Source organism: Ostrea edulis, chromosome 6 (assembly GCF_947568905.1).
Source record: "Ostrea edulis chromosome 6, xbOstEdul1.1, whole genome shotgun sequence".
NCBI lineage: Eukaryota > Metazoa > Mollusca > Bivalvia > Ostreida > Ostreidae > Ostrea > Ostrea edulis.
In genome coordinates this window covers 10,583,386-10,596,755 of record NC_079169.1, presented here as the reverse complement: position 1 = coordinate 10,596,755, position 13,370 = coordinate 10,583,386, and the positions used below count along the sequence as shown (strand labels likewise).

At 37.6% G+C, this 13,370-nt stretch overlaps 1 protein-coding gene across 2 annotated transcripts in view; it reads right to left on the bottom strand.

The window, feature by feature from the left end:
* LOC125645987 (uncharacterized) overlaps nucleotides 1-13,370 on the bottom strand; it is a 58,067-nt gene that overhangs the window by 673 nt on the left and 44,024 nt on the right. For both annotated transcript variants that reach the window (XM_048872068.2, XM_048872067.2), the window contains 6 exons: nucleotides 11,795-12,815; nucleotides 9,960-11,471; nucleotides 7,202-7,320; nucleotides 3,660-3,800; nucleotides 3,114-3,293; nucleotides 1-1,628 (listed from right to left, as the gene is read on the bottom strand). The exon at nucleotides 1-1,628 is cut by the window's left edge and continues 673 nt beyond it. In XM_048872068.2, the coding sequence (XP_048728025.2) occupies nucleotides 1,455-1,628; nucleotides 3,114-3,293; nucleotides 3,660-3,800; nucleotides 7,202-7,320; nucleotides 9,960-11,471; nucleotides 11,795-12,815 (3,147 nt within the window). In that variant the 3' untranslated portion in view covers nucleotides 1-1,454. The remainder of the gene's footprint in view (nucleotides 1,629-3,113; nucleotides 3,294-3,659; nucleotides 3,801-7,201; nucleotides 7,321-9,959; nucleotides 11,472-11,794; nucleotides 12,816-13,370) is intronic.

Here is a 13,370-nt window from a genome sequence, read left to right as displayed (position 1 = left end):
TCAAAAAAATCTCTTTTAAAAAATATTGTAAAATGCATCAATTGTTCAAGTAACAAAAAAAAAAAAAAAAAACAACCCTAAATTAAAAGACTGATGAAAATAAAACAGCAAAAGTGTATGCTTTCAATACTGCAGTAAAAAAAAAACACCCATCTATAAAAATCACAATTCTAAACAAAAATGTTACAAACACATATACTGTGAAATGGAATACCAAGCCCATTCATTCATGTACATGCATTATATAAAACTGTGATAAACTCTTACAATAAAACTCTAAGAAAGATAAAAAAACGACTTCATAATATGATAATGACTTCAATGTACACTCTATATACAAACTCTGCTGAGGTCTACAATTCTTTGAAAAGAGCATCAGAGAAATGCCAAGGCCTCGATAAGCTACAAATTCTGACTTATCGGGGGAAAAAGAAGAGAATCCTATGTTACTTTAGGAACTCCTCCTTTTTAACTACATTAACCTCCCTGAAGATTTGGAACAGATCAGGTTAATTTGTTTATAATGACTACATTTCATACTTATAACTAAAACAAGTCAAACTGAGTATTCTTATTGCTATATCTACATGTTACAAACTGCACCAAATTCTCGCGGAATACAAGACAAACAGGAGATGTGTTTGGCACATTCTTTAGTATTCACCTTATGCATGCTTTGATCTCTCTGGTCGTTAATTTGTCTTAAATTGACAAAAAAAAAGAACATCTTAAAAAAATAAATAAATAAAAATACATGCATGTCACTTAAAAGTGTAAAAAAAAAATTTAAAAAAAAAAAAAAATCGGTAAAATATTTGACAGAAACACTGAAACTAAGAGTGTTTTTCAAGTTTGTGTCCTTATAAAATAGGATATTAAATATTAAATAAGTGTTACAGGTAACCATAAATACTACATCAATTCGGAGTAAAAGCCACACATAGAGCGGTGTGGAGCTCAAAAAACAACCCCAGTTATTGCTTACTTTGGTAGAATTTACACACATATCTTTGGTAACAGCTCTCTCTCCCCCCCCTAAATCTACAAATAAATAAAACGTACTAGTCCTTAGGACACAATACTTACAAAATAAAAAGTCCTTCTAGGACCGTTTACAATCACAGAGAAACGCAATGCTAACTTCTGTGCATAGCAGTACAAAGGCTTTGATATTATCCTAGATCACAAAATACTCTAAATAGATTTGTAAACAAAGCACTAACCAAGAATTGTCATGGACAATGAACACATTAATCAAATATCTCTGAATGCTGTCTCAAAATGCTGATGTGTACTGTCCACTCCAGACACCAGACTTTCTCGCCACATGCAGGAAGTTGTAGGAGTTACCTTCCTTGGACTAAAACTCCAGGCACTGAAGGGTGATATGTGCAAATCCGAGAATTCTAAGCCATTTCCTCCCGAAATTGAGCAATTCAGGGCAGAATTCCATCTCACTTACACTGCTGGGCCCACTTTGGTAGAATTCTTCTTCGTGCATTTGTGAACCAGTAATTGATTTGATTGATAGTCAGTCCCGTTTGTTTAATTAACATTGCCTTTTCATCATCGTTGGGGTAGGGATTGTCTTTGTGTTGTCTTAACCATTCCAACATGATGGCCACAGCCTAAAAAAACCCTCAAATTTAAGAAAGGACTCTTCACATACTTCAATATATGAGAGATTGAGATCTAAATTCAACCTGGTTCATTTAAACTGGAATGATAAGCAGAATTTAGAACTTTCTTACATAGATAATAATAGAACTAGTCCAGCCAATATCCACATTTTGGTGTGTTGGTAGTGATTATTTTGGACAATATTATATCCACTTCCCCCAAATTAGTCAAGGGGGGGGGGGGGGGGGGGGGGGGGCCACAAATATTTTTTGTTGATTTTGTACACACATTGTATTTAAGATTTCATTCAAAATTCTATAGATGAATTATGAAATAGCAATTACAATTTCATGATTTTTTCCCGGAGTATCTGAATTCAAAACAGCAAGGGAAGCCTATCAATAAAAGCCATTGGGAATTAAACTGGATCTCACATTACCAAAATCTATTCCTAATTTTATGTTTTAAAGTTCATGTATTTTGTCAACATCCACTCTCAGCAAATTCTTGCAAAATGGAAAGTATCACTTCCTTATTTGACTAGTACTGTTGACTTTGAAAACCAAAATATTGAAAACAAGAGTTGTCAGAAGACAACAGAGCTTGCTGTGCAGGTTCTTGAAGCTAAGCAATCATACATCTGTCAATTTAATGTGGGAATCCTTCCAGAGTGGAGGTTCATGTAAAGCACAATGGAGTTATACATTTCATTATAAGAAACAAAGATTTAATGACATCATAATGAAATTCCAAACACATAGAAACTGTAGTTACTGAGAAATGGACCAGCTGTAAAACTTTAACCAGGTCACTCGTCCTGAAAGATGCATCTTGCAAATCATAATGATATCGCATCCAGATATATCGTTCAGGTAAGCCAGATTTGTATTAATAGTTTTCAGGAAATGGACCAATTAAAAACTTGACGACATTACTATGAAAACCATAACCTGGTCACTTGTCTAAGAAATCTGTCAGATGCAGTGCCTTAATCATAAATAGCTGAGCACATATTGTATCAAATTTCTGGATTTGTTGAAAAGTAGTTATGCTGATGTGAAATCTCATAAAAAGCTCCTTCATTCATAAGAAAGAAGAGTAACTTTGTTGATCACTTGATTTCATGGATTGGCAAAACCACAAAAAACAATGAAAGCTTGTATTAATGACAATGGATTGAATACTACAGATGGTTGAGGTGTTTTCAGTTATTCTGTGGGTGGGGTGGCAGAGAGAAACTAATGTAAAGGTTGCTTCCCCCCCCCCCCCCCCCCACCACGTTTTTTTGCTGGAATAGTCCTTAGGAATTCTTTATACGATCAAGAGTGAGCATTGACGGAAAGAATTCATATATTCAGAGATTTTTTACTGTTACAATTTGTGACAGACTTAAAATACTAGTCTGTACTGCAAACAAAGGCCTGTGCTGTACAGGAGGGAAGATGTTCTATTCAGCTTGATGTATATAATGATGCTTGTAAGACAGTGGTTACCTCTTTGGGCAGACTAGGGTGTTTTTTGGACTCGGACTTTCCGTGATTACTGCTGCTGCTGACAATGCTAGTTGAGTCACTGCAGTCCGCCAGATCCTTCAGCGACTTGAAATGTGGTGAACACATAACGCTCAGATCTAGGCCTTTCTTTGCATTTGGTGAAGAAAACAAACCCTGCATCTGAAATTTATCCAAACAGAATTTACATATTGCATGGACTCAATTTGTTGTTGCTGGAAATTTCTACTTCCCCCCTCTAATTACTTGTTACATGAACAAATGAATACCTTTTAGCACATAGTCATAATTTTTCATTATGCATTTCCACACTCAAAGACCCAAATTTAACCTTCAACATTCATCTGCATAATGAATCATTATTACTGACTGCATTACATAATATGTTGCACATTACTCATTTAAATATAGGTTTTGTGAATAAAACACAAATTAAATTTCTAACTGTGGACAGAGTATTATAAAGTCTACAGATATTTCAAACTGATGAAAAGCACTGGAGGGTTGTTAATAATGAAGAGAATATACCATCATGCTATCCATCTCTGAATACTTGTGGTCCTTCGTGGGAGTGCCCATGGTGGGGGTCATGTTTCCTCCAATTGGTTGGCCAGGCAAGCTTGATGAGCTTACCGCTCCGTTGTGGTTTGGCAGCTGGAAAGTTGCTGGCTGAAACCCCCAATACAAAGCTTATTAACTTTAAATGTAATTCAATTTCAAGGGCCCAAATAAATATCAGAACATACTGCGTTACATTTGTTGTTGACTTTTACAACCTAATTAGTAGACGAGTTTCCTACTGGTACCGGTATGCGTTTTGAACAAGGCCTCACAAAACCTAACAAGAAATGTTTTCATATTCATAACTGCACAGAGTTTAGACTTCAACCACAAAGAAATCTGACATTTAATGTCTACAGTAAGTGTTGTAATTTATGTTGTACCTACCAAGTCAACACAGCTTTTTGGCTTTTCAATTTTCTGATAAGAGAATTATTCATTTTAAAAAAATCCCTGGGATGAATGTGTTATAATGAAACCTTATCAGCTGTGTGACTCAACCAGGGGCCTGCAGTCATGTCTAACCTAGTTCCCCATGGCAGGTTCTTACTGAACTGGACAGGAAAAGATGTCTATCGTACCGAAATTAGTTGTATGTGTGTGTCAGTCAAACCTTCCTATAGCTAGGCAAAAAATAAATAACACACACCAGAAACCGAGAGCATACAACACTGTGTCATGCTTCAGCTAATCTCTCATTCCATCTCCCTCCAAGTAGCCCACATATGCAAACATTGCACTAGTTAGACTATAGTAAAAATAAGCCAAAGGGGAATAACTCTTAACCCCGGTGTTTGACAGCTAAAAGCTGATGTAGATTCTGTGTTAACACATTTTCCTAGAGTGTTCTCTTTCTGATGCCACTCTCATTGAACCCAAAACAAAGAACTGGATCATGTGTTTTGAACTAAGGATGCCTTTATAACACAAACATACACAGTTGCATGTCAGGAAGTTTACTGCACCTGCTATTTATTTTTTCTCCTATTTTTTAACAGTTACTCAGAAACCACATGTAAAGAATCTCTTCAGACAATGTTCAAATAGAAATAAGAAACTCTTGGCACTTGCTCCACCTTTCTCCTGCAAACCCCATAATCCTAAGGCATGTGGGTTACTTACTAGGAGTAAATTTTTTCTAGCATGTGCTTGCATTTCAATCTGCACACAAAATTATGAATTTGATGGTATTCCTTTGTGGGTAAACCAACTAAGTAGCTACAATTAAAGATCTACTCGCATCTAGGGTCAAATGTTGCAGTGATGTGACTTGTGAAATTGTACCAGTGATATGGGGTCTACTCATTTTGCACCAGCTCTCTCTCTCTCTCTATCATTCATCCATTTCTATTAAAATTCTTTAGAATTAATTAATAATTTCTATATATGGCCAGTATAGTGTACTTTGACTGGGTAAGAAAGGAAAAGTTTTAAACATTGTGAACACTTGTACTTGGTCCGTTTTTAACATGTTCCATTCAGGGGAGCTGTTGAATGTTACCTATACAAACATGGTCTACTGGCCGAGTAGCCAACACAATCAGGCACTTTAATCTTCTCCGCCTTCCCCCAAACCAAACAGCCACTTGTTTAGGAATTCCATCAATTTAAGGAGGAGAACTTGTCTGATTAAATGCTACGGGTGAATTCTTCTCTGTTGAAGGGTATTAGAAATGGGCGGGAAAGTAGAACTAGCACCAAGACCACACAAACAGAAACACAATGCTGTAGCATGTTCCGATCACCATCATGTCAACCAGTTTGATCGACAAGCTTGTGTTTTGTGCAAGTCAAGCATTGAACCTTAACAAAGATAGTACAGTGCAGAGATTTATTATGGGGGGGTTTAAATCATATTTGGTGACATAATTGCGTGTATATAAATAATGGATTGAGGAGATCCCCCCTTCTATGTCTACAGATTGTTACCTCTCTGTTTATAGTAAACATGACAGGCATCAGATGATTAAGTTACAGATTGTCAAGATAAGCAGTTTCCCTTTGTCCCCATACACTAACCTTGAATCAACTGTTACATAAACACAATCAGTCAGCCAACCAATACCCACTTTTCATATTTAGGATTCTGTCATACAATACCGCTGTAAATGGAGCACTATTACAGTATAATTTCTAACTCATGCAGGTTTGCAGCATATATCTAATTACTTTGATGTCATGATAAATTTAATTGTTTCTTAAATTATGCAGGCCTAGTTTAGTTACTCCTACACAGACATCCAGCATGATGAAAACAAGACTGACAAACACACATTTATGTTACAGCGGCCATAAATTCATATCTAGGACATCTAAATCAGGGTGAATGAATCATTTCCTGTGCCCTAGCCCAGGTAGACTTTTCTAAACCCTGACAAAGTCCCATAGAAAAATAAAGCCAGGAGTAATAATAGGTGGATTTCAAGCATTCAAAAGGGGATATTGCCAACATCGCACATGACCCACACTAGTAATGCTTTATACAAATAGTGCTCAGATTTCCTATGGCAGAAATGATTACATTTCTGTACATTTTTAAAGTTTAATTAACTAAGTAAATGATCAAATTTGATTTCAAAATCTTTGCACTTGCAAACTTAATTTAAAAAGAAAATGATCAACTTGAATTTCAAATGATGTTATATAAAAGTGATGGTATAAGCTTTATATAATGTTACCACTTGCAATGTCTACTCTTTTTTTTTTAAAGTGTAAATTGGAATATGTTGAAATGACTTGTCAATCCTGGGAAATAATTTGCTAACTCCCATCACTGCTATCTGGCTCTATTCTTTCCTTTCTGTACAGACATACCTTCTCCTACTGGTAGGGAACAATACCTGATAATGCTTTCTAGTGTAAATTTTCACTGAATCAACAGGTCGAGGAAAGCTGTCTCCCCACATCTAACCCCACTCAATGAAAGGATTGTATTTCAAAAATGTTCTTCTTATTCATGGTCAATGGCTGAATAGGAGCCTTAAAGCTACCATTGTCAGTATTTTCTACATCAAGATTTTTTATTCTTGTTGGGAAATTACTTGTGAAATTTTGCCCACTTAAAGATATCAGATCTCCAATATTAAACATGACCAGAACCCTGACTGCTTCTTTTGAAAGTATGTTATTTGAGTGCCTATAAAACACAGGCCATGCCTTTAAGTAACTCAATACTTCATTCTAAAGCATTAGGTAACAAGCACAAGGCCAGGGAAATAGATAAATTCAGAGTTTTTAGACTATTACTGTCCTGACTGTGATGAAACTTACTCTAACAATAATTTGTCAGACAGTGAAAAATTCAACAAAACATCAATATTACTACGTATTATAGCTCCTCCCCTCACAAAACTCAACAAAATATTCAATCCCAAAATTATCTACAGTAAAAAGACCTGAAACATAATACAACTGAATGATTGAGATAGCACCTACTGTTCATTATATATGATAATCAGTCATATTTCTGTCCTATGCATATTTCATATATGACGTATTTAGATGTGTACCTTGATGATGTTTTGCCGGACTGAGCGGTCAAACTTTTCACAAAATTCTTCGATGGCACTCAAGGATTTAGACGTGCTCTTACTGACTTTGTCTTGTTCCTGTCTATCCCGAATTTTCTCTGAAGAAAAACAAATCAGTCTTACCCTTTCTCAATATTCTTTTTAATCTTCATCAAAAGGCTTTTAAATATTAACAATTGACTGCATGTATATTCACCTTACAGTGTTGTTTATGTAATTTACTCAAAGCAATTAATATATAATTTCATAAGAGAACATGTCACTTCACATGATTTTTTTTTTTTAACACAAGAACTCGTGAATAGGTGACACTTCAAACCTAAAATATCCTATCATCTAAAATTAATGGCTGCACATGGCTGATGAGACGTCAATGTGTACAAGATCAAGAAGATTCATACACCTCAATTCAAGTGACGTCTTAATAGGAAAATCTATGTCACACTGACCAACAGTCTTATCTATCACTTCAGATACTTCATTCAACGTCACACTGACCAACAGTCTTATCTCTCAATTCAGATACTACACTCAATGTCACACTAGTCAACAGTCTTATCTATCACTTCAGATACTACACTCAATGTCACACTAGTCAACAGTCTTATCTATCACTTCAGATACTACACTCCACGTCACACTAGTCAACAGTCTTATCTATCACTTCAGATACTACACTCCACGTCACACTAGTCAACAGTCTTATCTATCACTTCAGATACTACACTCCACGTCACACTAGTCAACAGTCTTATCTATCACTTCAGATACTACACTCAACGTCACACTGACAAACAGTCTTATCTATCACTTCAGATACTACACTCAATGTCACACTAGTCAACAGTCTTATCTATCACTTCAGATACTACACTCCACGTCACACTAGTCAAAAGTCTTATCTATCACTTCAGATACTACACTCAACGTCACACTGACCAACAGTCATATCTATCACTTCAGATACTAAACTCAATGTCACACTAGTCAACAGTCTTATCTATCACTTCAGATACTACACTCCACGTCACACTAGTCAACAGTCTTATCTATCACTTCAGATACTAAACTCAACGTCACACTGACCAACAGTCATATCTATCACTTTAGATACTACACTCAACGTCACACTGGTCAACAGTCATATCTATCACTTCAGATACTACATTCAATGTCACACTGGTCAACAGTCTTATCTATCACTTCAGATACTACATTCAATGTCACACTAGTCAACAGTCTTATCTATCACTTCAGATACTACACTCAACATCACACTGACCAACAGTCATATCTATCACTTCAGATACTACACTCAACGTCACACTGACCAACAGTCTTATCTATCACTTCAGATACTACAATCAACGTCACACTGGTCAACAGTCTTATCTATCACTTCAGATACTACACTCAATGTTACACTAGTCAACAGTCTTATCTATCACTTCAGATACTACACTCAATGTTACACTAGTCAACAGTCTTATCTATCACTTCAGATACTACACTCAGTCACTCAACGTCACACTGGTCAACAGTCTTATCTATCACTTCAGATACTACACTCAACGTCACACTGACAAACAGTCTTATCTATCACTTCAGATACTACACTCAACGTCACACTGACAAACAGTCATATCTATCACTTCAGATACTACACTCAACGTCACACTGACCAACAGTCTTATCTATCACTTCAGATACTACACTCAAATGATTGGAATGGATTTTATTTTTAGTATCATAGGAACTATATCACAAATGGTATAATACACTTTATTGCAAATCTTATTATTTCTCAAACAAAAAGCACTCGCTTAGTTATCGAATGAAGAAAGTATCATCAAATTTCTGATGATAAAGAGGTAAATTCTTTTTCACCACGAAAGATAATACTTCACCACTAATGCTCTCAAAAGGTCGCTCTAATAACTTCATCAAAGGTTCTTGCAATCAATTTAATCCGACTAACCATTTTGTAATTGGAAACTTAGCATATCAACAGAGAGGAGATGTTGTCTTTAAGTTTCAATTTTGTCGATAAAGCTTTGTATAGGCTGCAGGTTCAGGGAGTAAAATTCCTATTATTACCTCCCCTGAAGATCAATTGCATCAATATAAAATTTCTGGTTCTTTATATCAACCACAGAAAAATTACGTCAGCTATGACAAAAAGTGAAAATCAATGTTGAATTTCCTAATGCCCTACCGATAACACTTCTGTGCAGCATTTCATCCATTGACCAGGTAAAAATGTTGCACAAAACATTTATTTGATTTCACAAGATACATTGGTGGGCAATTATTCCTGTCTGAATAGCATTAAACTGTTTACATCCTCTGGTAATTTCATATTCTGGCAGAGAATTAGAAAGGGTAATGTACGACTCATGAAATTTTATACAATTCATTACTGATTCACCATTATTTATTTTGGATGAATTTAGAAGCCTTTGGCTCACTGCAAGACAAATTAAATGTCTACTTTTGAAACATAAATTCTGAATTTTTCCAATCATAAATCTTTTTTACTAGTCTATGTTTATGAAATGCAATCCAATAAACCTGAATTTTTAGAACAATAAAACTTTTTAACTTTTAGGTTTAATTTTTTTTTAGCTACTGATACTGTGTAAAATTAGATACAGTAGAGCATGAATACAAACTCATAGTTAACTTAAGAAAATCTCGCACAATCTTACTACACAATGATTTAAACATTCGTACTAACCTATAAGGCAGTGATGAGCATACTTCAGGGCATCCATAATGACACTCTCTATTGCAAAATTGCCTTGATATGTTCCTGAAGGTGGGTTCCGAGATAGGAAATTCTGCAATAGCTTGTCGAAATCGGCGGGTAGATTACTTATGAGTTGGTAAGGAAAGCTTGGAGAACAAAAGTTCATATCCGCAATGATGAGATCTCGTAGTAAAGGAAAGAGAGGATGAGAGCGGAAGGCATTAGAACGGTCGGAAATGAGATGTTGAATGAACGTCTGTTGTGATGCCAACATGGGAGGCCGGTGAGGAGAACCTGTTTTACAACTCTGGCAGTTTGGCTGAGTGCAGGGAGGCAGGGGGCTGGACCCAGGGGTCTGCATGCCTTGTTGCGGGTGCATGCTCATTCCCTGAGACATTGCCTGGTGTGGAGGTTTGGAATGCATCCCTGGGGGCTGTGGTCCGACCCAGTTCTGTCCGTTCACTCCAGGGTTCTGACACTGCATGTTTTCAGCACTAATCGGCGTTTGTGGATTTGAATACATTGGATTGTTCATATTGGCACTTGGGTGCAAACGATTGTTAAATTGACTTTGATCATAACTGCCAGACATGTTGCCCTGGGGTGGGCCTCCCATCATGTGAGAATTTTGCATAGGAATACCACGTGGTCCATTATTTTGCATAGCATTTTGACAGTAATTTTCACCTGGGTACCCTGGATTAGAATTGATAATTTTTTGGTCCATGTTCATACAGCTGTTGTTCATGTTTTGTCCTTGTGGTTCATATTGAGTATCACAATATCCCATGGCGATTTTGTATGCATCGGTTCTATCCATGTACATGAGATCCCCTAATGCCTCTCCTTGTGGCAGGCCACAGTTTGGTCCATCATAATGTCTTAGAGGCTGCATTCCTATAGGAGCACCCCCTGAACAAGAAGGTCTGTATCCCGGTTCTTGAATGTCACTTTGTTGTGGGTGTTGTACAGAATTATTGTAATTATTCATGTGCATTGAATTCTGATTATCATCCACATTATATATTTCACCAGGCTTTTGTGAAAAATAGTCATTTTGCATAGAAACCATAGGATTATCGCCACTCCCTGGACGACTATTGCTTCCCCTGGAGTAGTCTCCATAAGGACTCATGGATCCATTGTTATTGCCAGGAACCATATAGGGAGCAATGTCAGACTTCATGGAGGGTGTTAGGCGAGGCATGATCTTAGATGGCACATTTCTCTGACTAAACTCATTTTCTAAATCACAGTCACTGGACTCATAGCCTTGATTGTATCCTGTAGAGTTCTGTCTCTGGAGCGGTACTCCATTTTGTTGATGCCCTTGCAGATCACTGAAATGGACAGTCTTCTGCTGCTGAGGAGGCATGTTTTGCATGGGCTGACGGTTGTTGTATGAGTGAGAGTGGATGGCTGTCTGCGCGGATGAAGCAGTGGACGGGACGGTTGAGGACACTGTTGAAGACCCATACATTCTAACACCACTTGTATCTCCTACAATTCAATGCTTTCATCATCAAACAATTACAGATTCTTTCAAAAAGTATTTGTGGAAATAAGCTATATACTAAGACCATATATAAAGTTGACACACACTGATGTAATTTTGAAACACGTTATAAAACAATCACTGTATACCAGGACATTTTCAGTTGTAGTTTTGCCCAACTTTGCCTGAAATCACTTTAGGGTAATGAATAAATCTAAGTTTGGCCGTTCAGGATGAGGTTGAATATAAAAATTGAAAATTTCCCAGTATAAGTGTTTGCTTTATAAGTAATGATACAATCCTGGACTACATTATGCATCATCAATACCTGAATAGTATCCATTGGTACATGAAGGGTCCATTGACCTCTGGTACTGTTGGTTACTAGAATACCCCAAGTTGTTCATAGAACACTGCTGATTGCTCATCATGCCATTAGGCATCTGACCGCTGGGTGGACCTGCCCACTTTTGCTGCTGGGGCATGTTTTGTATGTTGACATTGGGAGGTGCTGGTCTCCCCAGCCTCTGGTAGCTGTGCTGGCTGTTTTGCCTATGCATGTGTGGTGGAATAGACTTGGGTGGGGCCATCTGTGTCTGACCTGGGGTCTGGTTGAACTGAGATGGCGTGGATTTCTGTGAGGGAGATAAAGGCACACTGGCAGGGGAATATGGTCTCTGTACCTGAGGCCCAACTGTACTGGATATGCTGGGTGAAGCAATACTTTGCTGAGATTGGGAGGAGCGTCTAGGTGTGGGTGGGGTGGGTGGTGCCTTAAAAACTCCTCCATGTGGCGAAAGTGGAGGAGCTGTGGTCCGCACAGGACTGGAGGGCCCTGATGTTGACAGGTGGAACCTCTTAGCTACCGGACTGCTTGACCCACTAGAAGTTGCCACAGTGCAATTTGTGCTGGAAGCCACGGAGTAAGTAGTTGTAGGACTGCTGCATCCTCTGGATGCCCAGTTACTGTCAGTGTTCTTGGGAGTAGAAGTCACTTGAGGCTGTGGGGCTGACTTCATACCACTGTGGGTCTGTGCTGCCGGCGTAGAAGCTACTGATGACAGTGTGTTCCGTATAGCCTCTGGGGTCATGTACACTTGGGGGTCCACCATATCTTGCTCCATAAGGAACTCCACAAAATCTAGCTCCATTCCCTCCTTCATCCCAATATCCTCACAGATTTCATCTAAAAGCTCGTTTGGCAAGCGCTCGTCTGGGATTTCTACGGGGGCCGTGGGAGTGGGTGAGGATGGAGTGGTGGGGGATCCCAAATTGTCCATCCCTCCATTATCCAGGCTGTGGACACTGGATGCCCCGGGACTAGCAGGAGCCTCCCTGTACTCCATCATCTGAAACACAAAACAAGAATTTAATAATGCTGGTCTCTGACCATGCTGACTAAGAAAGATCCAATTAGAATGCATAGGCTTGAAGATGTAAAATATTAGCCTTTTTACAACAAATTTCCAGGTCAAACATGATACAGACTGTTGATAGAGACCTTACTAGGTCACCCTGACACCAGAGTTACAGGTACCCCACACCAGATAACACTTAGCATTGTTCAGGCTTCCTAAACTAAATATTTATACTTTCCTATTTATCAAACTATTGCTGAAAAATTCATCTCCAGCATAAACAGGACATTTTCAAGAGATTTCAAACCACAGGTTGATGAACACCCTCCTCTAGATCACACTCTGAATTCACAGCTTACAATTTTACAAAGATTTATAATGATTGCATGCTACAAGATAATTTAAAATGTTTATAAATCACAATCGCCCTTCTCAAACTCATATTTAATGTGGCCAAGACTTTTTTTTTTACATTACATAGTAAATTGTGTTGTCTTCTCTGAAGGTATATTCCTTACCTTTAATTAATTTTTCAATCAAAAAATG